Source organism: Saccopteryx leptura, chromosome 3 (assembly GCF_036850995.1).
Source record: "Saccopteryx leptura isolate mSacLep1 chromosome 3, mSacLep1_pri_phased_curated, whole genome shotgun sequence".
Taxonomy (NCBI): Eukaryota; Metazoa; Chordata; class Mammalia; order Chiroptera; family Emballonuridae; genus Saccopteryx; species Saccopteryx leptura.
Genome location: NC_089505.1, coordinates 125,571,082 through 125,599,070, shown reverse-complemented (window position 1 = coordinate 125,599,070; position 27,989 = coordinate 125,571,082). Strand labels below are relative to the sequence as shown.

Here is a 27,989-nt window from a genome sequence, read left to right as displayed (position 1 = left end):
CTTGAGCAAGGGGTCACTCGCTCTGTTGTAGCCCTTTGGTCAAGGCACATAATGAGAAATCAATCAATGAACAACTAAGGAGTTGCAACAAAGAATTGATGCTTCTCATCTCTCTCCCTTCCTGTCTGTCTGTCCTTATCTGTCTCTCTCTCTGTCTCTGTCACACATACCCACACAAAAGAAATTTAGCAGATTTACTTCAGATCTTTGATAGAGGTGAGACACAGCCAGTGTTTATTAGTAAAGCTAATGAACATGGAGTAGTAACCAAATCCTTAGTCATCAGTGTCATAACCATAATGCAATAGTCCTCATGAATTGAGTACTTACTCCCATGTGCCAGACACAGTACAGAGTTTTTTTATTTTTTATTTTATTATTATTATTATTATTATTATTATTTTTGTTTATTTTTTTACAGAGACAAAGAGTGAGTCAGAGAGAGGGATAGACAGGGACAGACAGACAGGAACGGAGAGAGATGAGAAGCATCAATCATTAGTTTTTCGTTGCACATTGCGACACCTTAGTTGTTCATTGATTGCTTTCTCATATGTGCCTTGACCACGGGCCTTCAGCAGACTGAGTAACCCCTTGCTGGAGCCAGCGACCTTGGGTTCAAGCTGGTGGGCTTTTTGCTCTAACCAGATGAGCCCGTGCTCAAGCTGGAGATCTCAGGGTCTTGAACCCGGGTCCTCTGCATCCCAGTCCGACGCTCTATCCACTGCGCCACTGCCTGGTCAGGCCAGTACAGAGTTTTATAATCACTGACCATTTAATTTTCTTTATAACTCTGATATAATTTGTATAAAGCTGAGGCTCAAACACATTTAATAACTTGTCCCTGGTGTTAAAGCTTATAAATGGAGAACCTTGATTCAATCTCAAATTTGTTTGATTTCAAAGCCCATCATCCTCTTAACCATTGTACTGATGTTAGGATTCCTGGCCTACTAACTTGACTTCCTTTTGAAAGGTTCAAATACATTCTTGACTGCTTTTTAAAAGTCAAGGTTACTAGATTTGGAAATGCCATCAACACAAAACAATTATGGTCTCCTTTGCTTCCAGTAGTATTTTGCTCCTCTGAGAATCTCTAGGCACATATCTCTAAGCCTCTTCTGGCCCAGCCATTATTCCCTTTGGGTATTTTCTAACACCTCCTCATCTTTCTCTGTTAGTTTCACCTTCTCCTATCCCTACCATCTTCCATTCCATCAAACATCTCAGCATGCCCAGAACATACTTGCTCTTTTGTGCATTGCTGACATATTCTTCATCTGAAAAGACTTGGCCCCATTGTAGGCAGTGATTGAAAGCTGGGAGAAGTTCCAAAGGGTTTTAAACAGAGAAATGATAATATATGACTTTATTATTATTATTATTATTATTATTATTATTATTATGTGAGAGGAGGGAAGGCAGAGACAGACTCCAGCATGTAGCCCTACTGGGATCAACCCCACAAGCCCCCAAGGTGCAATGCTCTGTCCATCTGGCGTTGTTCTGTTGCTCAGCAACTGAGCTATTTTTAGCACCTGAGGTGGAGGCCACCAAGCCATCCTCAGTGCCAGGGGCCAAATCGCTTGAACCAATCAAGCCATGGCTGTGGGAGGGGAAGAGAGAGAGAAAGAGAGAGAAGGGGGAGAGAGAGGAGTAGAAAAGCAGATGGTCGCTTCTCCCATGTGTCCTGACTGGGAATCGAACCCAGGACATCCACACACCAGGCTGACGCTCTACCACTGAGCCAACTGGCCAGGGCCTGACTTATGTTTTATTAAAAAAATTTTATTTATTGATTTGAGAGTGAGAGAGAGAAAGAGAGAGAAATGTCGATTTGTTGATCCACTCATTTATGCATTCATTACTTAATTCTTGTATATGCCCTTACTGGAGATTGAACCCACAACCTTGGCATAGCAAGGTGAGTAACCAACTGAGCTATGGGGCCAGTGCCTGACTTACGTTTTTCTTTATAATTTTTATTTATTTTTATTTATGTTTTACAGAGACAGAGAGTGAGTCAGAGAGAGGGCTAGACAGGGACAGACAGGAACGAAGAGAGATGAGAAGCATCAATCATTAGTTTTTCATTGCGCGTTGCAACACCTTAGTTGTTCATTGATTGCTTTCTCATATGTGCCTTGACCACGGGCCTTCAGCAGACCGAATAACCCCTTGCTGGAGCCAGTGACCTTGGGTTCAAGCTGGTGGGCTTTTGCTCAAACCAGATAAGCCCGCGCTCAAGCTGGCGAGCTCGGGGTCTCAAACCCAGGTCCTCTGCATCCCAGTCCGATGCTCTATCCACTGCGCCACCGCCTGGTCAGGCCTGACTTATGTTTTATTTTATCCTTTAATAATTAAAAAAAATTTTTTTATTGATTTTTACAGCGAAAGGCGGGTGGGAGAAAGTGAGAAGTATCAACTCATAGTTGTTTCACTTTAGTTGTTCATTGATTGCTTTTCAAATGTGCCTTTGACCAGGCAAGTCCAGGGTTTCCAACTGGTGACCTCAGCATTCCAGGTCGATGCTTTATCCATTGTGCTATCACCCACCAGGTCTAACTTATGTTTTAAAATGATCACTCTATCTATGATAAGTAGAACAGACGTAGGTGCAAATATAGAGTTGGGGAAATTAGTTAAATAGCTTTAGCTCTGGTCTGGGAGAGAGGCAATAGTGGCAATGAAGATAATGAGAAATGGTTAGGTCTAGAATATATTTTAAATAGAATTGAAATTTTAGATATATATTGGAGGTTGAGCCAACAAACTTGCTGATATGTTGGATTTGGGCTATGAAAGAAAGCATAGTACATATCAGGAAGAAAGGCAATGAAGGCTTGAACAAGGCATCCTCTATTTGTGTTATGAGATGTTCAAGACACAGTCATCATTTTAAACTGAGACACAACTGTGATTATGACTTCGAAAATGTTTGGCTGAAAGAGTTGTCTATTTGTCATTACGTCTGTATGTAGATTGTCTTAGTTTTCTCCAGCTATGTGAACCTGCTAAGTGCAGGACTCTGCGCTAGGCTCTCTCACAAAAGTTGCATCATTTAACTTTCCCCAAACTCTTAGACGTAAGGATTTCCTCATTTTAAAAAATAGGAAACTAAGATGTAATTTGTAATTTCACTAAGGTTATGCAGTCAGAAGGGACTGAGCTGAGATTTGAAGTCAAGTTTGACCCCAAAGCCCATGCTCCTGTCACCACAAGGATTCAAAAGTTCAGAATCAGAATTCCCCAAACTTTTCTCCTCATTACTCTGTCAACTCTCATGTGCCCTACTTTAGAGCCCATGGCTGGCAAACAGGATAGCTTTGTTCTGTCTGTAGCCCATCCGCTGACTTGCCTTGTGATTTAGGGCATGCTTCTTAATTTGATGGTGTCTCCGCATTCCCACATGTTAAGCAGGGCTAGTAATTAGGGATGGAAGACAATGCTTTGAAATTTGCAGATGAAAGAACCTGCAGCCTTGAGTGCAAATATTTTTTTCTCACAATGTTTTTTTTGGGGGGGAGGGGGCTTCTTATCGTTTCCAGGACCCTTCATAAGGAAAGCAAAAGAGAAGAAAAATGAAGGAAATAGGGCAAGTGAAAAACTGCATTTGCTTGTTCACTAGAAACCACTGGAACTTTTGGGACATAAATGTAATAATCTCCCTTACTCTATTGTAGTCAATAATTATTACTAGCGAAAGAATAAATTTTTTTCTAAAAAGTCAGTAAGGTAGACTTTGGAAAACCACTGAAGCTCTTTAAAAATGATTTCTATTTTGCCTCTAGCTTCTTAAACCCTAAGCATTGTCCAGGAGGGATAAAAAGGAGCTAAGACTTATTTGGTGTCTGCTGTATGCCAGGTATCTGGCTAACTGCTTTCACATGAAACTCCACTTAATCATCACAATAGCACTATCAGGCAGGTGCTTTTATTACCTTTTGTTTTTAGGAGGAAACCATGGCTTGTTATACTTCACTGACTCATCCAAGGTTACAAAACTAGGAAGTTGCAGAGCCAACACTAGATCAAGTTGGGCCTCTCCAGTCTCTTCTCAGGACACCCTGATGCCCTAAAAAAATTAGCAATGATGACAATTTTGAACTGTGCCACACATACATCCGCACTGTAGATGTGTGTGGCATTTAAAAACCTCTTACTGCTTGTTCTTTTCAGTCCTTGGCACGGGTACAGTTATTTGTGTAGCACAATTGTTATTATTGTGCAGCCTCACATATTCTTTCTGCCCTGGGCAAACATGAACAATAATGGGCTATATTTATGAAACCAGCAGCTTGGAAGCATGAGTTCCCAATTACCATTACAATTGTAGTATAATTTTTTTTTTTTGGTAGCTTAGCACCATTTATATGGAAGGCCTTTCTCAGCGTCATGCAAATAAATTTGTTCTTTGTATATTCAGAGAGCTCCTCATAGTTGTCTTTTATTTTTCAGAGTTTCAATATATCATTCTGCATTTCTAAATGGTGACATCACAGATGTGCAGTGTTTATGAAGAGCTGATATAACAGTGTCCTCCAAAAGTTGGAAAATAAAGAAATAAAAAAAGTAGCTGTGGTTTTCCTGAAGGATGAGTTGGGGAAGGGAAATGGAAGTATAGGGTAGGATAGAAAGATGGAATGATAGGCTAATGAAATAACTGTTCATGATCGAAGTTCTCCTCTTCAGGATCATCTTGGGTTTGGGATTATTATAAATCCAGAGCTCCTGCCTGACCAGGCAGTGGCGCAATGGATAGAGCGTCAGCCTGAGACACAGAGGACCCAGGTTCAAAACCCAGAGGTCACTGGCTTGAGTGCGGGCTCAACAGCTTCAGTACTGGGTCACTGGGTTGGGTGTGGTATGATAGACATGACCCCATGTTTGCTAGCTTGAAGCTCAGGGTCGCTGGCTTGAGCAAGGGGTCACTGGTTTGGCTACAGCTACTGGACAAAGCACATATGAGAAAGCAATCAATGAGCAACTAAGGTGCCGCAATAAAGAATTGGTGCTTCTCATCTCTCCCCTTTCTGTCCGTTTGTCCTTAACTGTTCCTCTCTCTGTGTGTGTGTGTCTCTCTGTTTCTCTTGCTAAAAATCAATCAATCAATCAATCAATCCAGAGCCTCATCATCAACTTTGGATGGTCAGAAGCACCCTTTTATCAAATCTTCTTGGGGGGTATTAACGTCTGCAGGATAGCAACACCACACCCTAGTAAAAAGCACCTTTTTCTTTTTTGTATTTTTCTGAAGCTGGAAATGGGGAGGCAGTCAGACAGACTCTCGCATGCGCCCGACCGGGATCCACCCGGCATGCCCACCAGGGGGCGATGCTCTGCCTATCTGGGGCGTCGCTCTGTTGCAACCAGAGCCATTCTAGCACCTGAGGCAGAGGCCATAGAGCCATTTTCAGGGCCTGGGCCAACCCTGCTCCAATGGAGCCTTGGCTGCGGGAGGGGAAGAGAGAGACAGAGAAGAAGGAGAGGGGGAGGGGTGGAGAAGCAGATGGGAGCTTCTCTTGTGTGCCCTGGCTGGGAATCAAACCCAGGACTCTTGCATGCCAGGCCGATGCTCTGCCACTGAGCCAACCGGCCAGGGCAAAAAGCACATTTTAGTCAGAATAGCTGTGTATGATTCCTACTCTAGTCACTATGAATTTAGGCAAATTCTTCTTCTGTAAAATAAAATTAACAAAAATCCCTACAGGGTTATGGTGAGGATTAAATGAAATCATGTACACAAAAGCAATAACTGTCAGTTATTCAGATTTAAGTCATCAGACATATCTTTGTTGACCTAGGAAACATCTACCTTTCTGATGACAGGGATATGTGTGTCAGCTCTTCAGGGCACTCCTTTCTTACTGCCAATATATCTGCAAAACTGACTTAGTAGTTGGAGGGTTTTCTGTGGGTTAGGGAGTTAAATGGTGAGGTGGTCTTGAAGAATGGTATCCTTACAGCTACCACTTACTGAATATCTATTCCAGGATGGGTTCTTTGATAGGATATTTATGCATGACTTCTAATCCCAATGTACACATGAGGAACCTGGGATGTAGAGACTCAGAGACATTTACAAACATTTAATGGCCCTAGAAAAAACATTCAAGTCCTTTTTGTCTGCTCCGCAAAGCTCATTCTTGTTACAATGAATTAGATCATAACATATCTTCCATTAGCTACATTTTACTCTCCTAAAATAGATTTGGGATAGCTTTGATGAGATCTGGGACGTGCGTTTGCAAACTGTCATTGGTGTGTCATTTACAAAAATTCAATCCCAGAAGTACTAAGTTACTGCTTTGATTATGAGCTATATAACCTTGGGTAAATCACTAAACCTCTAGGACTTCCAGTTATCTCCTCTATAAAGTGGGTACAGTGATTACTGCCTATCAGAGTTGTTGTGAAGCTCAAATGTGATCATGTAAAATAGAAAATTCAAGTAGAACTTGACCAGGCAGTGGTGCAGTGGATAGAGCATTGGACTGGGATGCAGAGGACCCAGGTTCAAAATCCCGAGGTCACTGGCTTGAGCATGGGCTCATCTGTTTTGAGCAAGGTTCACCAGCTTGAGCCCAAGGTCCCTGGCTTGAGCAAGGGGTCATTTGGTCTGCTGTAGCCTCCCCCCCCCCCCCCCACAATCAGGGCACATATGAGAAAGCAATCAATGAACAACTAAGGTGCCGCAATGAAGAATTGATGTTTTTCATCTCTCTCCCTTCCTATCTGTCTGTCCCTATCTTTCCTTCTCTGTCTCTGTCTCTGTCTCTGTCTCTGTCTCTCTCTCTCTCTCTCACACACACACACACACACACACAAAATCAAGTAGAAACATCAGTTGTGATTATAGTTGATAGAAGTACCAAGGTGGAGTAATTTAAAATAGAATCTCCCCTTCTCTCTTGAGTTAAAAAGAATAACAGCAAAAAGAAGTTAAGGAAGACTTTCTTGAGTAAGCGATTGCTGACCAGGCCTACATGGTTTACTCTTCATTGCTGGACCTTGTAAAAAAGGAGTCTGAATAGACTCATGAGTCTCTGGGGGACATTTTTGTGGTGGTTTGCTTATGGTGGCAAAGGTTTAAAAAGTGGAGCTAACTCAGTCCTGGGTCTTTTTGTTCAGTTGGCCCTCCTGGTGTGTCAAATGGGGACTGCTATGATAATGGTAACAGGTGTGTGGGCCTAATAGCATTGTGGGTTATTGTTGAGCAAGCCATCATGACTGAGAAAGGAAGACTAATTCTGGGTAAAAATAGTCATTGAGGCTTACCCTGTGCTGGACTAAATTGTGAATGAGATGTAGTTTGGTCAGTGCCCTGTCCTTATGGTTTTCAGTCTAGCGGGGGTACAAAAGAGCCCTCAAATAACTTTGAAGAACAAGGCAGAGTAGACTAAGGAACATAGAGCAACTACGAGGTGGGGTGGGAGTTCCTAGAAGGCTTCCTCAAGTAAGTAGCATATAAGCTAAGCCTTTAAAGATGAGGGCTTCAAGTAACTGGTTGGTTAGTCTAACTGAAGATGGCAGCATGAGAAAGTGTAGGTTGTGTTATGTTTAATACAGGCAGGAACTAAGACCTTTATTGAGTACATGCTAGGTGCTAGGGTCTGAGGATATATCAGAAACAGTCCTTGTCATTAAGGAGCTCTCAGTCTAGAGGGGTAGACAGATGTAAAGTCACTAGGCTGATGATGACTTCATAAGGTAGAGAAAAAACGTTGAAAAGAAGAGGACAGTGTGTAACTTTGACTTGGGGAGGCCAGAAGAAGCTTTGTAGGGAGATGATCCAGTACTCGTTTCTTGAGAAAGTAGGAGTTTTCCAGGTGGACTATTGGAGCAGTTAGGAGTACTGTGGGCAACTGAGGTGGTCTCATGGCTCTTTTATTGAACAGCCTAATTGTGGCAGGCAGCCAGCTGGCAAGGAAAGCACTCCTTCCCTCTCCAACCCAGACGTTGGCCCTTGAAGGGTATGACTTATGTCTTGTTTTTCAATGTCACACCCTAATAGCAGATGGTTAGATGAGTTTTTGGAGTCAGACCTAGATCCTAGTCCAGCTATCTAATCAGCTTTATGACCATAGATATAGCAGTTGTATATATTTATGTTTGTTTCCTCATTTGTACAGCTTATGTCTCAGTTCCTTTGTTTATACAATTCAAAAATAAAGCATTTAGCACAGATTTTGGCATATATAAAGTACTGCTATTATTTTATATCATTATATTATTTAGTCCTCATATGTAACCTGGACTTTGGGTACACTTTCTCCCATTTTACAGAAGCAGACCTGCCTGAAGTTCACAGGACAATTTGGAGTTCTCGTTGTCCTCAATAATTTATATCCGCGCCGGGTTTTCCCAAGTGGCTCCTGGGGTAGGCTCCGATCCAGCGGCGCAAACTCCGGCTCCAGAATTTGGGTGCTGCCGCGGCCTGCGCGGGGCGGGCGGGGCCAGGCGGGGCGGGGCGGGGAGAGGAGGGAAGTTGTCGAAGTTAGGGGAGACGCCCGCCCGCGCGCCCGCCCGCACGGGCCTCGCCTCCGGCCGCTCCCTCCGCCTCCTCCCCGCCCAGAGACCCGGTCCGCCCGTCCTTCCTTCCTCTCCCGTGCATGATGGAAACACCATGGCTGCGGCGGCCCAGCTCTCCCTGACACAGGTAACGCCGCCAGCCCATCCGCTGGGCTTGGTCTGCCGGTGTCCCGGCCGGCCCCCTCCCCCATCGCCCTGCTTGGTTCACCGACCCGGGCAGTTTCTCTCGGCCCGGGCGGGGCGGCGGATAGTAAGAGCGAGAGCGTGTGCGTGTGCGCCGGAGGGAGGGCGCCATCCCGAGCCGGCTGCTCCGCCGCGACAGCCGCAGTCCCGCCGGGTCAGTGGGCACCCCGGCCCCGCCCCGCGCGGCGCCCCGACTCCCTACCCCTCGGTGTCCGGGCTGAGCTGGCCGTGCCCTTGCCCCGCTCTGCCGGTGCCTGCCCCTCTCCCTCCGCTCAGCTCTCAGCCACCCAGGAAGTTTGCTGCTTCCAGGCCAGACTGTCCCAGGTGAGCGCCTGTTGAGCTTCTGCAGATCAGCCTCACCCCCAGGTCAGCCCTCGGCCTGGAGAAGCGCTTCCCCAGCCAGAGTCACCTTCCCGAGCCAGACGCTCAAGGCGTCTTTCCTCTCTGAACCGGCCTGTTCCCACTGGAGTCCAACGAAAGCCCACCCTTCCCCAGCAGTTTCCTCCAGTCAGTTTCTATTCCAAATAAGTGTCATCCTACCCAGGGACTTCCCGTGCTAGCCCCTTTCTGGACCTAGCCTCCTTCCCTCCTGATCAGGTTTCCCCAATTAGTCCTTTCCTACTGAAGTCTGCTTCCATTTCTACTCGGTGAACTTGCACTTAATCGCTCTCCAAGCGGATAACAGGAAAACATCCTTTAGCAGGTGTGGTGGTTCCATCCGTCTTGGTGCAGGGAACTGACCCTAGGCGTCACTCATCCTGGGGGGATCTTCACCAAAACCGGTTCTCAGGGTCTTGTCTTTTCAGTTTCTGGTTCCTTCAGAACACTGTCCTCGTCCTTCCCAGAAAACCTCTCAACATCACTCACTCTGGGAGCCTCGTTCCTCTATCTTTATAAAGAAAGCCAGTTATAATCTTCCCATGATGTCCAGGATCACGAAGTGACGTGCACCTGTCAGTCCCTTCCCACTCCTCTGACCAAAACTTACCCGTTTCAACTTCTCTGTCTGCCTCTCTCCAGAGCTGTCTGCCGGGTACTTGCCCCTCGGCGCCCACGCCAGCCTTTCTGACTGCCTTGTGGTATCTTTCTGCCACCTTCTAGTCTCCTTGGCCTGGATTTGTCAGTGCTTATAAGGCTTTAACACAGAAAGGGTATACATTTGGGCCGGAAAGTTTTCAGTGTTGCGATGAAAGGGCTTTGGGGATGTTCCTCCTAGCACTCTAGGATAGACAGTGAAAAATGTTCTCCCCGGGAACCATATATAACATGTGTCTCAAGTAAATAACTAGCTTCAGCTTGCAGGAATTACCAGTCTCGTAAGTGAAGTCTGTTTATTTCCCGATTTGTTTAGTGTTGCTTATCCTATTTTGACAAGCAGGTAATGGGGAGGAATCCGTGGAATGTGGTGATTTAGTCTTGGTGGTGAATCTTTTTGGAAGGTCCTCCTGAAACTCAAATTAGAGGAATGGCAATATTGGCTTATGGGTGTTCACTTTTTATGAGTCTAGTAGTTAGTGGTTTGCATTAAACAAGGTCCTGTTGGCAGGCTGTTGCTCTCTGGCTTTGTTGGCCAATTCGGACAGGAGTTTTTCCCCTCTTGAAGATTTTGTTCCCTTGAAGACATATAGATTTACTTCTTAGCTGTGTGCCTACTTTATGTTTTTAGTTTCTATTTACTAGCATTCATTTCTGGAAGTTTTCTTCAAGTTCTGTCAGTTCTATAGACAGGTAAATAATTTAAATATGTTCTTGGGGTGTTTATATATTTAAATATTAACATGTACACAGAGTCAACACTGAATTAGGAGTGTTCTTCAGTGTTTCATATGAGAAGACATGCATTTATGGTTCACTTATGTTGACAATGCAAATAAGTCAATTTAAAATATTTTGACTTTAAGAGATTAAGAAGCAATAAAATATATTGTAAAGACACATGAAAAGAATCTTCCCAAATGTTAATATACCCTAATGTGCTTCCTTGTTATTTTTATTTTAATTTTCCTATAAAATTGTGCTAATTTGTGTTTTTAAAAATTTAATTTTTTAACTGCTTGAGGCAGTAAACAGATAATTCAGCCTGGTTTCATATTCACTATTGATATGTTTATAACAACCCCTTACCCCCCAACACACACAACACACACACACACAGAGACAGAGACAGACAGACAGATGTAGATATACTCAAGAAAAAGAGATCCTTAAGGGCAGGGGCGAGTTTCAATACATCTCTCCTCCCTTGGAGCCCATCTGGAAGAAGGTGATTAATAACTTTGTCTTCTGTATGACTGAAAATTCTGAAGGGCTCTATGACAGTTACAAAGATTAGACAGATGCTGAAGTTAGTTTCCACCTCTGGTCATAAGATAATGGTTTTGGAGTGTTTCATTCATTCAACAAATATTTATTAAATACCTATCATGTGCTAGGCACTGTGCTAGGATTGCCCTGTTTACATATATACAGTATATATTTTTGCCTTAATCAGTTAAACAAAACACAGTTGGGGGAAAATGTAAAAAATGTTTTAATTTATTCTTTCCTTCCTCTTCTCCTGTCAGCCAACCCTCCAGCTCCCCAATCACCAAAATAAATTATCCAAATTATCATACTCCAGCTTCTAGAGAGGATAGACTATTAGAGTAATGAAATGTTAGCTCCAGTCTCAGCTCTGCCAAGTTTTAACGCAATATATGGCATTGAGTTAAGTCTCCAGGCCTCAATTTTCTTAACTTTAACATTTATTCAAAGAATATTTGTTGAGCATTCACTATATTCTAGGAATTATTGTAGGTACTAAGGATATATAAATGAACAAAATAGATAACAGTCTTGGAGCTTGGAGACTAAATTTGGAGCTAGTGGGGGAGTTTGAATTAGCTGATCTAAGGACCTTTCCAACTAACATTCTTTTTTATAGATTATATTCTATGATTTATAGATTTAGTGATGACTCCTCCAGGGTACCTCAGTGCTTTTAGCCTTAGTGTTTTCTAATTTCAGTTGTTTTCACTAGATGTTCAATCATTTTCTTGTCAATAAGAAGTAGTAGAACTTGAGAAAGATCTTGTGATTTTTGCTTATGGTGATAGATTACAAAAAATATATTAATACTCTAGACCTAGCAGATAGCTCAATTGGTTAGAGCATCTTCCCAAAATATGAATGTTACTGGTTTGATTCCTGGTTAGAGCACATATAGGAACAGATGGATGTTTCTGTCTGTCTGTTCCTCTCCCTTCCTCTCTCTAAAATCGATCAATAAATTTTTTTAAATCTTTTTAAAAAAAATTTTATATTTTTTTATTATTAATTTTAATGGGGTGACATTGATAAATTGGGGTACATATGTTCAGAGAAAACATCTCTAGGTTATTTTGACATTTGGTTATGCTGCATTCCCATCACCGAAAGTCCAATTGTCTTCCGTCACCTTCTAAACTGGTTTTCTTTGTGCCCCTCCCCTCCCCCAACCTCCTCCCCGTTCCCCCCCCCCCCGCCCCCGTAACCACCACACTCTTGTCCATGTCTCTGAGTCTCATTTTTATGTCCCACCTATGTATGGAATCATATAGTTCTTAGTTTTTTCTGATTTACTTATTTCGCTCAGTATAATGTTATCAGGGTCCATCTATGTTGTTGTAAATGATCCGATGTCATCATTTCTTATGACTGAGTAGTATTCCATAGTATATATGTACCAAAGCTTTTTAATCCACCCGTCCACTGACGGACGGACACTTGGGCTGTGCCCAGATCTTCACTATTGTGAACAATGCTGCCATAAACATGGGGGGTGCATTTTTCCTTTTGAAACAGTGCTATGGTAAATAAATTTTTAAAAAGATGTTACTACTTTGAAATATTTTCCAGTTGCCCATTTATTCCTCAAGCCTGTGTTCCTAATAATAACAATATTATTAGCCTCCCTTTGCGTGTTACTGTATGCCAGGAATTATACTTCACTTAATCTAACATTTTACAAAGGAAGGAAGTAATTTACATAAACTAGTAAGTGGTAGATCTAAAATTTGAACCAAGATCTGTAGGACTCCAAAAGCTGTTTATTTCACTGTACTTTTCATGTATTAGATAGTTGGCATATCCAATGCTCCCTTGTATTTTTTATTCTTTTTTTTAGTACATGCCCTGCTGTCCTAGTTTAGGTAGTAAACTTGAGGACAGAAGCCATGACTTGTGCATTCTGAATCTCCAGTGTTTTTTTTCTTTTTTAAGAATTTTAATTTATTGATTTTAATGAGAGAGGAAGGGAGGTAGAGAAAGAGAGACAGAAACAAGAATCTGTTCTTGTATGTGCCCTGACCGGGGATCAAATTGGCAACCTCTGCATTTTAGGAGGATGCTCTACCCACCGGAGCTATCTGGCCAGGGCTCTCCAGTGTTTTTCATGGTATCTTTGACAGTACAGTTGTGGGTGCATGGTAGTGTTCTTGATGATGATTAAAGATTTTATTTTATTGAACTATGGCATAATATGAATATTTTAAGTAATCTAGCAGTTCAGTTTTATAGTGAAGCTGTTTTAATTTAGCAAGGATTATTTTTTAAATAAGAAAGTTCTTAGACTGAGACTTAAAATAATCTTATTATATAGGCTAAAACAAATACTATAAGAATACTTTTCCTTCTAATTTCAGTTTCTGGTATTTATTTTCAGTTTCTATTTTTAAAATATTATAGAGTTGTGTTAATAAATGTATCACCTTAATAGGCTTTTTAAACACTTATGACAATAAATACAGGGCAGAGTATGAACATGACAATCTTAGTATTCACAGGAAATCAGTTCTTCCTTGAGTGATATCTAACCGTTCTCAAAAATGGCTTGGAATGTTCAGCATTTGGGAGGAGTTGTCAAAGTTAAAATTAATTATGAACAGTTGAGTTTGTTCAATAGCAAGTTTCCCAGGAATAATAACCTAAGAGTCTGTTCCTTTGTTTTCACTCTCTTTGCAGACAGAATGATGATAACAGATTAATATGTAATAGAAAGAGATTGAATATCTTTATTTAGCAACAAATCATAGTTCTGATCTCTTACAAATGCATGGTCATTTAGGACCCAATCTAAGGTGTTGTATTTTCTTTTTGAGGAATTTACACTTTATGTGTTGTTTTTGTTTTATGAGTTTTGGACTTAGCAGAATTGGAACTCTGGGAAACCCAAAGCAGGAAAATGGCTTGGAGTTGGGTAGGGGACTGGAACTGAGAGAGAAAGACAGATAATCTGGTTACTTGGAGAAATAAATGAAAAGTTAATACAGGCAGAGTTAATTAGGCGAACCCGCAGCATGGAATTTCATTTTAAAGTGGTTGAACTCTCATCAAGAGGATATAATATTGGTCCTGGCCGGTTGGCTCAGTGGTGGAGTGTCGGCCTGGTGTGCAGGGGTCCCGGGTTCGATTCCTGGCCAGGGCACACAGGAGAAGTGCCCATCTGCTTTCCACCCCTCCCCCTCTCCTTCCTCTCTGTCTCTCTCTTCCCCTCTGCAGCCAAGGCTCCATTGGAGCAAAGTTGGCCCGGGCACTGAGGATGGCTCTATGGCCTCTGCCTCGGGCAAAAGAATTCCTCTGGTTGCAACAGAGCAACGCCCCAGATGGGCGGAGCATCGCCCCCTGGTGGGCGTGCCGGGTGGATCCCGGTAGGGCGCATGCGGGAGTCTGTCTGACTGCCTCCCCGTTTCCAACTTCAGAAAAAGAAAGAAAAAAAAAAGAAGATATAATATTGTGCCTAATTAAAAATTATGTTCATTAGAAGCTTGTAGTAATCTGAGGAATGTTGTGCCTGGCCTGTGTTAGCACAGTGGATAAAGCATCCAACCTAGAATGCTGAAGTCGCTGGTTTGAAGCCTTGGACTTGCCCAGTCAAGGCACATAACGACAAGCAGTCAAAGAACAACAAAAGTGAAGCAGCCCATCTCTCTTCTCTTTCTGTAAAATCAATGAATAAAGTCTTTAGAAGATCTAGTAATGTTTTAATTTGAATGCTGTATTACAGTAGAGTGAAAACATTTTTTTTAGACATATGATCGAATCCAGTTAAGCATGCACAGAAAAAAGACTGGAAGAAGAAAACACGAGATTTTGTAATAGCATGGTTTTAGCATTTATTTACCTTCTTTTCAAAAGGAAGCCTGTATTCTTCTGTAATCAGCCAATTTAGCATTTTTGTGACAAGTTTTTGAAAATTTACTTTTTAAAGTTGAAGTCAGTAACTATACATAAAGTAAAAAAATCTGTGTTCTAAAATTGCATCTACAGTCACGTTTCATCTTAAACATTCCCATCTTTGGGTTTAGAAAAATTGGTCAGAAGAATGATAATAATAATTATTATTATTATTGGTTTGGAGAATTCAGTGGACTAATTTATAATTTTGTGTTTTGCTTTATAATTTACAGAGCATTTTATGCTCATTCATTTGATCTCATAATAACCAATGACCTAGGCTATTATTATCATTTCAAATTGGAGACTACTGAGGCTCAGAATTTGTGACTTGTTTAAATTTTACAGTCAGCAAATAAAAGTGCCAGTACTCACCCATGTTAAAAAAAAACCAAATGAGGCCCTGGCTGGTGGCTCAGTGGATAGATCATAGGCCTGGTGTATGGATGTCTTGGGTTTGATTCCTGGTCAAGGCACACAGGAGAAGTGACGATCTGCTTCTCCCCCCCCTCCTTCTCTTCCTCTTTCCATCCCACAACCAGTGGCTCTGTTGGTCTGAGAGAGGCCTGGGTGCTCAGGATAGCTCATTTGGTCCAAGCACCTGCCTCAGGTGTTAAAAATAGCTCAGTACTCCAGCATCTATCTGCCCAAGACCGGGTTGTCAGGTGGATCTGGTTGGGTGCATGCAGATGTCTGCCTCACTATCTCTCCTCTTACCCTAAAAAAAAAAAAAAAAATCGGCCCTGGCCGGATGGCTCATTAGTAGAGCGTCGGCCTGGTGTGCAGGAGTCCCGGGTTTGATTCCCGGCCAGGGTACACAGGAGAAGCGCCCATCTGCTTTTTCACCCCTCCCCCTCTCCTTCCTCTCTGTCTCTCTCTTCCCTTCCTGCAGCCAAGGCTCCATTGGAGCAAAGTTGGCCCCAGCACTGAGGATGGCTCTATGGCCTCTGCCTCAGGCGCTAGAATGGCTCTGGTTGGAACAGAGCAACGCCTCAGATGGGTAGAGCATCGCCCCCTGGTGGGCATGCTGGGTGGATCCCAGTCGGGCGCATGCGGGAGTCTGTCTGACTGCCTCCCCGTTTCCAATTTCAGAAAAATACAAAAAAAAAAAAAAAATTCAAATAATACAAGTGAAAGTCTCCCCTACTATTCTGGGCCTTCAGTCTTCTTAGCTGCCATCTTTCTTGTCTGTATTTCCAGTAATAGTCTGTGATGTATATGCAAATACATATATATTTGTATGTACATATATTTATATATACTGTATATATATCTTTATTTTTCTTTTGTGTAAGCTGCATATTGTTTTGTGGCTCTTTTTTTTTTTTTTTTTTTTTTTTACAGAGACAGAGAGTCAGAGAGAGCGATAGACAGGGACAGACAGACAGGAACGGAGAGATGAGAAGCATCAATTATTAGTTTTTCGTTGCGCTTTCCTACACCTTAGTTGTTCATTGATTGCTTTCTCATATGTGCCTTGACTGTGGGTCTTCAGCAGACCGAGTAACCCCTTGCTCAAGCCAGTGACCTTGGGTCCAAGCTGGTGAGCTTTGCTCAAACCAGGTGAGCCCACGCTCAAGCTGGCGACCACGGGGTCTTGAACCTGGGTCATCTGCATCCCAGTCCGATGCTCTATCCACTGTGCCACCACCTGGTCAGGCTAATAACTTGTTTTTATGTGGTACAAATATACAGAGAAAAGTTAGCCTTACTTTCTCCCCCTTTAGATTGGGGATTTTATAATGGGAATTTTTTTTTAATGTTTATTTGGTTGATTTTAGAGAGAGAGGTAGGGGAGAGCGAGAGAGAGGAACATTGATCTGTTCTTGTATGTGCCCTGACTGAGAATTGAATCACAACCTCTGTGCTTCGAGGCGATGCTCAAACCAATTGAGCTCTCTCTGGCCAGGGCTGTTATGGGAATTTTAATGGTACCAGAATTTCCCATCTGAATTAATCAAACTTCATATTTCTTGTTATGTTTTCAATAAAAATACGAATTTGGCCAAGAACACTGGGACAAGAACATATGTACTCTCTGGGGGGAACTTCAGTATCATAATACTTTGCGTATTTTTAGATTTTGGTTTCTCAACCTTGGCACTATTGATATTTTGGGCCAGATAATTATTTGGTGTAGGGGGCTGTCTTGTGCATTGTGGAATGTTTTCTGGCATCTTTATCCACGAGGCTAGTAGCACTCTCTCCAGTTGGAACAATCAGAAATATTTCCAGGTACTGCCAATGTTCCTGAGGGATGAAACTGCCCCTAATTTAGAATCACTGGTTTAATATACTTTTTAAACTTAGTGATCCATTAAGCCTTATATGAGATACAGAGGATAGGGACAGGGGGAATAGTTTATCTTCATATTTTTACTCCTAAACCTGCCGTGAGCCATGAATGATTAATTGTGCATAGATATTGAGATTAAAATACTTAATGGTGAGGCAACTAGAAACTGTGAACTTAATTTTATGTGTGATTTCTCTGCCTTAGTGGTCTTATTTTAGTTATGGGACAATTATATCTAGTGGGCTAAATATTAATGCAGAGATCCTGGAAGGCTAACATTCTTATGCCACTGTTGAGAGGGAAGACGACTGATGTTTTATAAACTCCTGATAAGCAGTAGGTACTTGAGGTAGTTTATGTATATTATTTCATTTAATCTTTCAGCCTAACTACAAGTAGAAGTTAACTCCTGTATTACTTACTCAGGGTTGTGTTGTAAGTGGTAGATCTGAGATTTGAACCAGGCACATCTATTCTCAAACTCATTTGCTATACTGCTTCCTGTAAATAGTCACTGACAATATTTCAAACAAATTTAGGGATGAAAATGAACATTCACATAATATTACATTCCTCTATTGTCCTTCCTTCCTTCCTTCCTCCCTCCCTCCCTCCCTCCCTCCCTCCCTCCCTCCCTTCCTTCTTGTGGCAGAGAGAGGGGCAGATAGGGACAGACAGACAGGAAGGGAGAGAGATGATAAACATCAATTCTTCGTTGCGACACCTTAGTTGTCCATTGATTGCTTTCTCATATGTGCCTTGATGGGGGGGGGGCTACAGCAGACCGAGTGACCCTTTGCTTGAGCCAGTGACCTTGGGTCCAAGCTGGTGAGCTTTGCTCAAACCAGATGAGCCTGCACTCAAGCTGGCGACCTCGGGGTCTCGAACCTGGGTCCTCTGTGTTCCAGTCTTGACGCTCTATCCACTGGGCCATCGCCTGGTCAGGCTCCTCTATTGTTATTAAAAGTAACAAATTATTCAGAGAGTGGGGTTTGTGTGTGTGTGCCATGTTAATGTGTGAGGGGGGAGAAAGAGAAGAGGTCAATATTGGGATAATAACAATAATCAATACTCATTGAACATTTATGATGTGTCAGGCACTGCTTTCAGTAAGCCTCACAACCTGATGAACTTTTCAGTAATCCTTACAACCTGATAAATGGATCATCCTTATTACTCTTGTTTTATAGAAAGAGAAGACTTAGCACAGAGGTGAAGTAATTTTAATGTGTTCAAAGCCAAGCTGTTGCTAAGTATATATGTAGTAGAGACCAAGGATTATAACCCAGGTAGTGTAAACAACTCATAAATTGAATGAGTCTTTATTATTATTATTTTTTTACAGAGAGTCAGAGAGAGGGATAGATAGGGACAGACAGGAACGGAGAGAGATGAGAAGCATCAATTATTAGTTTTTTGTTGCAACACCTTAGTTGTTCATTGATTGCTTTCTCATATGTGCTTTGACTGCGAGCCTTCAGCAGACCGAAGCAACCCCTTGCTCGAGCCAGTGACCTTGGGTCCAAGCTGGTGAGCTTTGCTCAAACCAGATGAGCCTGCATTCAAGCTGGCGACCTCGGGGTCTCGAACCTGGGTCCTCCACATCCCAGTCCGACGCTCTATCCACTATGCCACCACCTGGTCAGGCGAATGAGTCTTTATTTTTTTAAAAGATTTTATTTATTTATTTTAGAGACAATGGGGAGAGAGAGGAGCAGGAAGCATCAAGTTGTCATAGTTGCTTCTCATTGTGCCTTGACCGGGCAAGCCCCGGGGTTTGAACCGCATTCTAGGTTAATGCTTTATCCACTGCACCACCACAGGTCAGGTGAATGAGTATTTTTAAGGGCAAAGTAGTTCTGGTAGAACAAATTATGATGCCATTCCTTGGTTATAACTGAACATACGTTCTTGGCTACAATTTCTTACTATGTGAAAATCAACTTATTGCATAAACCACACATCTCTGGAAAGTTGTTGTTATACCAAATTATAGTAGAAGGATTTTGTAAATGTGCTAGAAGATAGCTTTACATTTTGCAAGTTCTAGAAATTTCTTTCTTTTGAGGGGGGTTGTTAAGCATCTACTGGGCTGATAATGTTATTTGTGTTTTTATTCTGTTGACATGATGTCTTAAGTTGTTTTTTATTCAGTGTTCTTTAACTTTATTTTTTAATTGAATTTATTGGGATGACACTGGTTAATAAAATTATACATGTTTCAGGTGCACAATTCTGGAATACACCATCTGTATATTGCATACTGTGTGTTCACCACCCCCAAGTCAACTAATGAAAACCTGAGTCTGTCGAAGTTAGTGTACATCATGCCAATATTTACTTTCAAACTGATACTCTAATATGTTAACTTGGACCTGAAGTTCCTTCAATATTCTATTGCTAAAGATGATACTATGTAGCAGAGAAAAAAAATCCCTAAGGAACAAGTTATTCTATTAAATAAAACCTAGATCCAATAGGTCTAAGGATTTCTGATGCTTCAGAAATGAACAGTGTTGAGAGGATGAAATAAAGGGAGATCTTGGGCTTTGTAGTCAGAATGTCTTAGATTTAGTTCCTTTGATTGTGACAAGTTTCTTAGGCTCTGTTTTTTGTTTTCTTTTAACCTGTAAAATGGGAAATGAACCTGTAGAATTTGTTGTGAAGATTATGTGAGATAATGGGTATAAATGTTTGGGATTGGTTTAAATGATAGCAGCTATTAATGATGACTACCACCAGTAGAAAAATATTTATAATTGGTGGATTTTAGCTATTTGTAAGGCTATTAATTTCTTTGAAATGTTGCACTTAATTAGAATTTTCATAGATCACTGAGACTAAGGATTTATTTCATCTTTTATACTATAGGTAAAACACAGGTATACCATCATTATGCATTTACTTTAAAGTATGATAACTTGTATGCATTAAAGGTGTTTCCATTATTGTTGGTTGATTCTCTTTTATTTCAGAAAATATTTACTGAATGCCTCCTGTGTGTTACCACTGTGTTAGGTCTTGGTCATATAGAAAGAATAGACTCATGCACTGAGATACCATTTAGTCTTTTAGGGAGATAAACACTGACTCTAGACTGTAATAATACTGTGATGAAGGATGGTAGAAGTCAGGCCCTGGAGTGCTGTGGAACAGCCTGTGATTATGATGGAACTTCTTATGGCAATTTAGTTTTTAATATTTTTCATCGTTTTATGGTTTCCAAGATTGATACTGTGATGACATTTTAAATTGTACTAAAAAGGGCCCCGGCCATTGGTTCAATGGATAGAGTGTCAACTGGTGTATGGATGTCCTGGGTTCAATTCCTGGTCAGGGCACATAGGAGAAGTGACCATCTACTTCTCCCCTTTCCCTTTCCCCCTTTCTCCCTCTTCTCTCCTGCAGCCAGTGGTTTGATTGGTTTGATCGTGTGCGCCTGAAACTGTGGATAGTTTGGTTGGTCCAAGCATGTCAGCCTCAGGTGCTAAAAGTAACTTGGTTGATTTGAGTATGTATTGGCCGTAGGTTGGGGTTTGCGGGGTGGATCCCGGTCAGGGCACATGTGGGAGTCTATCTCACTATCTCCCCTCCTCTCTCTTAAAAAAAATACTGAAAAGGACAACACAAAACTATAGGAACATTTGATTCAAGTCAAATTGTATTTTGGTGTATTGGGAGATATAATACCATTTTCTTATGATTTATTCTCTACTTTTTCTTGTCTTTGTAATAAAGTAAGACTTTTTAACCTAGAGCAGCGGTTCTCAACCTGTGGGTCTCGACCCCGGCGGGTTTTCCGATGGCTGTAGGCGACCCCAGTGTTTTGGTTTTCCAATGGCTTTAGGGGACCCCTGTGTTTTGGTTTTCCGATGTATTTTCCGATGGCTTTAGGCGACCCCTGTGTTTTGGTCGTTTGACTCCCTCCGCGGTCGCGACCCACAGGTTGAGAACCGCTGACCTAGAGGATGTTAGGAAGAAGGTTGAAGGGTAGGTATTAAAGGATCTGTGACTCTAAAGTAGCATATAAAATATTCATAGTATCAAGATTGCTATTTCAGAAATACTGAGAGAAGTTTTATGTAGTGGGAAGAACATTAGACTTATAAAACAAACCTAGATTTGAATTCTCTTTCTGTCACTTGTACTCTCTCTCAGTGACTACGGCAAGTTATTTAAACTCTCTGAACTTCTTTTTCCTTGTGTATGATGTCTATACATTGTTGGAATATAGGAGACATTCAGTATATAGAAGTGCTATTACTAGTATTGATACTTATATGCAGAACTCATATAACTTATTTTAAATTCTTTTATTTCCAAATTTTTTTACTCATTAAAGAAAACTTGAATGTGCAGAAATATAGCAAGAAAAAGCATGATCACTACTCACCCATTCTTTAAATTTTAGGTTTCTTACTTTTTTTTTTGCTTTACATTTCTTTTTAGACTTGGCTATAACCTTTCTCTCACACACATATAATTTTGTATTGTTTAATTTATTAGTATTGGTGTTTTCCTATGTGATATTAGCATCTTTACATGTCTTTATATGCATTGAATTGATGTTTTTAGGTTACTTAGCCCTTGTGTATACAGATAATTTATATATCAATTATAATTAATCTGTTGCAAATAAGTTTTGATACACTGTTCGCCAAATTCCTTTTTGTAGAGTGATAGATGGTGTCACATGATTGAACTGTTTTTCTCTGATACTATTAAGTTTTGAAATTAAATGAGTGGTTTTGTTTAGTTTATATTTATAAGATCTTGAGTGGCAAAGCAGATAGCAGTAATTTTCTCAGGTAGGAGCAGTAATGTCTAAAATATTGTTGTGAAAGAACTAAGTTGAGTATATTTAATTTGGCTGCAAAGGCCATTTATAATTTGTAAAGTTCACTTAGTATAGGAAATTGACATTAAAAGTTGTGAGCTTGAAGATTGGATGATTTCCGTTTGCTTACAGTTTTCATCCTTTGCTGGGTGGGATGCTTTCATTCTTAGTCTGTTCTTACATTCTGTTCTATGTTTCTGTTTTTTGTTTTCTTTTCTGACACACTGTTATGCAGGACCTTGTAAGATTTGGAGGGTGGATTCTGGACCATCTGGTTCTCAAAAACTTAACTCTATTGACTGTACTTTGAGCCAGACTTGCTTGAAATGTCCTGATTTGTCTCTGGGCTTGGCAGATATTTTCATTTATACTCTTACAACTTTTTTTTTTTTTTTTTTACAGGGACAGAGAGAGTCAGAGAGAGGGATAGATAGGGACAGACAGACAGGAATGGAGAGAGATGAGAAGCATCAATCATCAGTTTTTAGTGTGGCACTTGAGTTGTTCATTGATTGCCCTCTCATATGTGCCTTGACCACGGGCCTTCAGCAGACCAAGTGACCCCTTGCTCGAGCCAGCAACCTTGGGTCCAAGCTGGTGAGCTTTTTGCTCAAGCCAGATGAGCCTGCACTCAAGCTGGCGACCTCGGGGTCTCAAACCTGGGTTCCTCCGCATCCCAGTCCGATGCTCTATCCACTGTGCTACTGCCTGATCAGGCTCACAACTTATTACTACTAATTTCTTTCTTTCTTTTTTTTTTTTTTTTTTTTTAATTTTTCTGAAGCTGGAAACAGGGAGAGACAGTCAGACAGACTCCCGCATGTGCCCGACCGGGATCCACCCGGCACGCCCACCAGGGGGCGACGCTCAGCCCATCCTGGGCGTCGCCATGTTGCAACCAGAGCCACTCTAGCGCCTGGGGCAGAGGCCACAGAGCCATCCCCAGCGCCCGGGCCATCTTTGCTCCAATGGAGCCTTGGCTGCGGGAGGGGAAGAGAGAGACAGAGAGGAAAGCGCGTCGGAGGGGTGGAGAAGCAAATGGGCGCTTCTCCTGTGTGCCCTGGCCGGGAATCGAACCCGGGTCCTCCGCACGCTAGGCCGATGCTCTACCGCTGAGCCAACCAGCCAGGGCTCTTTCTTATTTTAACACAGGAATTTTACCAGTTCCAGTGTTCTTCTTCTTTTTTTTTTTTTTTTACAGAGACTGAGAGAGAGTCAGAGAGAGGGATAGATAGGGACAGACAGACAGGAACGGAGAGGGATGAGAAGCATCAATCATTAGTTTTTCGTTGTGACACTTTAGTTGTTCATTGATTGTTTTCTCATATGTATCTTGACCATGGGGCTACAGCAGACTGAGCAACCCCTTGCTCAAGCCAGAGACCTTGAGTCTAAGCTGGTGAGCTTTTGCTCAAACCAGATGAGCCTGTGCTCAAGCTGGCGAGCTTGGGGTCTCGAACCTGGGTCCTCCACATCCCAGTCCGATGCTCTATCCAGGCGCCACCGCCTGGTCAGGCAGTTCCAGTGTTCTTAGATTAAGGTGGACAACCCTTACTTTCCTATAACCTCATCAGAAAAACTGTTATAATGAAAACTTTACAAGGCATTCTTTTTTTTTTTTTCTCCAAAGTTGGAAACAGGGAAGCAGTCAGACAGACTCCCGCATGCGCCCGACCGGAATCCACCCGGCATGCCCACCAGGGGGTGATGCTCTGCCCATCTGGGGTGTTGCTCTGTTGCAACCAGAGCCATTCTAGCGCCTGAGGCAGAGGCCATGGAGCCATCCTCAGTGCCCTGGCCGGCCAACTTTGCTCCAATGAAGCCTTGGCTGTGGGAGGGGAAGAGAGAGACAGAGAGGAAGGAGAGGGGGAGGGGTGGAAAGCAGATGGGCGCTTCTCCTGTGTTCCCTGGCCAGGAATTGAACCTGGGACTCCTGCACGCCAGGCCAACGCTCTACCACTGAGCCAACCGGCCAGGGCCAGTATTCTGTTTTTTAAAATAGTGTATAATTGATACAACTTGTATACTTACACATGTTTAATAAATATTTAAAATATTTAAAAATTGAATATTTTTATGAACCAATTATAGTTTTCTTGTTGAGGCTAAGTAGAAGAAAAAACATATTCTGCAAACTGTAAATTTACTGAGTTAATTTCTAGAACTAGTTTAAAAATACTCCATGTGTCCAAATTAATGATAATTTGTTGTACTATATCTGCATTTAGAAATATTAACCCTCAAGTAATTTTAAGGACTGGAGGCACTGAATTTATAAAATGTTGAAAAATTGCTTGGGTGTTGAGACTTTCTCTGAGCTTCCTGCCCTGTTGTCTCTCTTTAGAAAGTTAAAAAAATAGCCTGACCAGGTAGTGACGTAGTGGATAGAGTGTTGGCCTGGGATGCTGAGGACCCAGGTTCAAAACCCTGAGCTTGCTGGCGTGAGCATGGGTGGGGCTCACCAGCTTGAGTGTGGGGTCATAGACATGACCCCACGATCGCTAGTTTGAGCCCAAAAGGTGCTGGCTTGGGCCCAAGGTCACTGGCTTTAGCAGAGGGTCACTGGCTTGGTTGGAGCTCCCCCAGTCAAGGCACATATGAGAAAGCAATCAATGAACAACTAAGGTGCCCCAACTATGAGTTGATGCTTCTCATCTCTCTCTCTCTCTCTCTTTCTCTCTCTCTCTCTCTCTCTCTCTCTCTCAAAAAAGAAGATAATGTTTCTGTTTATTTAGGGCTGGCTTGAATGGCCCATGTTAAGGCTCACTCTTTTCTGATGAGAGACCAAATTACTCTTTGTATTTATTCTTTGTTACTCTGCCACTTAGAATTTTTTTTTTTTGTATTTTTCTGAAGCTGGAAATGGGGAGAGACAGTCAGACAGACTCTTGCATGCTCCCGACCGGGATGCACCCAGCACGCCCACCAGGGGCGATGCTCTGCCCCTCCGGGGCGTCACTCTGTCGCGACCAGAGCCACTCTAGCGCCTGGGGCAGAGGCCGAGGAGCCATCCCCAGCGCCCAGGCCATCATTGCTCCAATGGAGCCTCGGCTGCGGGAGGGGAAGAGAGAGACAGAGAAGAAGGAGAGGGGGAGGGGTGGAGAAGCAGATGGGCGCTTCTCCTGTGTGCCCTGGCCGGGAATCGAACCCGGGACCTCCGCACGCCAGGCCAATGCTCTACCACTGAGCCAACCGGCCAGGGCCTCTGCCACTTAGATTTTGATCAGATTGAAGTGGGTTTCACAAAAGCTAGTCCGTTATTGGTTTGAGTTGCTAGTACGGTCTCTTTACACCCAGTTTTTCAGTACTGTGTAACTGTACCATATTTTGAAATTCTTTTGTCTACTTAAAGTCCCTGTAATCTTTCATTTCTGATAATCTCCAAAGCATATGTATTCTTAGATCCAGATTTTGAAAGCTTTTCATAGAACACTGCACTTAGAGCATTCCCAGATCTTTGTCTGCTGTGATATCAATTTATAATGGTTAAGGATCAAACAAATGTTAGCATCTTTGCAGAATGAAGCATTGCAATTTTTACTAGAATATAATCGGTTGTGAGGGCAGAAACCCTACATGATGTTTGCAACCCCAGACACCTAAACCTGTTGTACTGTTCCTAGAAGGCATTCAGTACATGTTTCTTGAATTATTAAATGAATTATGAATAACAAAGAGGAGGGTTAATACTGCGCATTCTCTAAGGAATCTGTCCAGATGTCTACTTGTGTTTCCCTGAGCCCCTCCCCACCAGCTCTAAAGTCCAGCACTGCTCAGATGGCTTGCTTTTCTCCACCCTCTCTATCCAACTTCAGAGTTGTTTTCCTTTCTAAAGTTTCTTTATTATTAAGTTTCTCTTGACTCTCAGATAGCTTCTGTTTGCTCTTTCCTTTGTCAGGTTAGATGGCTGTTGGTTACTATTGCTCCTTTTTTTTTCTTTTTATTCTGTGTTCTTCTGTTTACTGTTTGTTTCTACCCTGTTTTCCTTTCTTTTGTGAATTACTCAAGTCTTTCAGACATCACAAGTCTACCAGAAAGTTTTAGTCTCCTACCCTGCAAGCCATTCACATTGTGTCAATATGTGTATAAAAGCATAGGTTCTTCGGGTTGTATTCATTTGGTACTTTAGCCTTAGGGCTTGCTGGTCCAACTAAAGGGGTAGTGTTGGTGGTTGTGGTAGAAGAATTCAAAGTCTGTAGGGGCTAGTTCCTCTTCTGGTGCCGCAGCTCTCTTGAAAATGGAGTATTAAAAGGCTGAATTCTAAGTACCTGAATTTTTGTGTATTAATATATCAAAAATATTTATATGGCAAATTACCCAGAAAATTATGTACATTATAACACATGTTTTGCCCTAGCCGAATAGCTCAGTTGGTTAGAGCACTGTCCCGAAGCACAGAGGTTGCCAGTTCGATCCCCGGGCAGGGCACATACAGGAACAGATTATGTTCCTGTCTTTCTCTCTCCCTCTTCCTTTCTCTCTAAAATCAATAAATAAATAAAAAGAAAAGAAGATAAAGAAATTTTAAAGTAGTAAAAACCATTACTTGTTATGTTCACTAATACTGAATTATTAATATTCTTAAGTTTTAGAGCAAGCAAAACTACAAGATTTTGCGTGGTTTATTTGAAAGAATGAAATCTATTCCATTTTTACTATCTAGATTTCTATATTTGTTTGCTTTTATACACAGAGTTCTTTCTGTCTGGATTGCCACCTTATATCTACTTCACGAAGGCTTCAACATGACCATTTCATGGGAAGTTGCAAAAAGTTGTACAGAAAGGTCCCATAGACCCTTCACACCATTGCCCCTAATGGTAACACCTCCTATAACTATATGGTACAAAAGCAAAACCAAGAAATTGGCATTGGCACAATTCACAGACCTTATTCAAGTATTCATTTGTGGTTTTGTATGTGTATACTATCCATATATAGTTTTATCATGTGTTGTTTTATACCACTATAATTACAATTAAGATAAACTGTTTCATCACAAAGATCCTCCATGCTACTCCTTTATAGTTATACCCATTCCCCTCTTCATTTTATTAATTTATTCACTGGTTATTCTTTGTGTCTTATGATCTTGTGATTAATGTAGAAAAGATTGACATTATGTTTCAGAGAATGTCTTTCTATGTTTATTTTTTCCACATTGTTCTATAACCATTTACAATAGCCTAGTAATACTCAAGTTTCAGTTTATCTTGTGCACTACAGAATCATAGGCTCTCAAAGTCATATAATCCAGCATTTCACCCACCCCCACCCCCCGCCCTGGAAAAGAAATCAAGAATTTTATTTGGAGCAACTCAACATTCATTTATTAACCTATGAATTCTCAATAATCAGAATCTCCCTTTTTTTTCCCTAAGATTTTATTTATTGATTTTAGAAGATAGAGAGAAAGGTGCGGAAGTAATGGGAAGCATCAACTCATAGTAGTTGCTTCTCGAATGTGCCTTGACTGGGCAAACCTGGGGTTTCGAACCAGCGACCTCAGCATTCCAGGTCCACACTTTATCCACTGTGCCACCACAGGTCAGGCAGTACCTCTTTTTTTTTTTTTTTTTTTTTTTTTACTACTTGATACACTTTGGTGTTAGCTTACTTATGTGTTAACTTTTGCTAGATTATACTGCACTAGGAAACAACCCCAAATATCAGTATTTACAATAACAGGTTTATTTATTGCTCACATTATAGGTACTCTAGTAATCTATTATGGTTCTGCTCTGCAATTCTTTTTCATGTCAGGATCCATGATGAAGGGGCACTCCTATTTATGACATACTTTTCTTTTGTCAGAGAGAAAGTGCAAGAGCTGGTGGCAACACACAACAGCTCTTAAAATTTCTACTTGGAACTGAAACTTTCTGATATTTCATTGGCCAAAGTAAGTCACATGGCCAAACCAACAATAGAGTACCCACAGAAAGGCAC

General features: G+C 41.7%; 1 protein-coding gene across 2 annotated transcripts in view; it reads left to right on the top strand.

Annotated features, from left to right (window-relative positions):
* Positions 1 to 8,496: 8,496 nt before the first annotated feature.
* Positions 8,497 to 27,989, top strand: part of EPS15 (epidermal growth factor receptor pathway substrate 15) — a 138,647-nt gene continuing 119,154 nt past the window's right edge. For both annotated transcript variants that reach the window (XM_066376253.1, XM_066376252.1), the window contains exon 1: positions 8,497 to 8,659. In XM_066376253.1, coding sequence (XP_066232350.1) covers positions 8,627 to 8,659 — 33 coding nt within the window. In that variant the 5' untranslated portion in view covers positions 8,497 to 8,626. The remainder of the gene's footprint in view (positions 8,660 to 27,989) is intronic.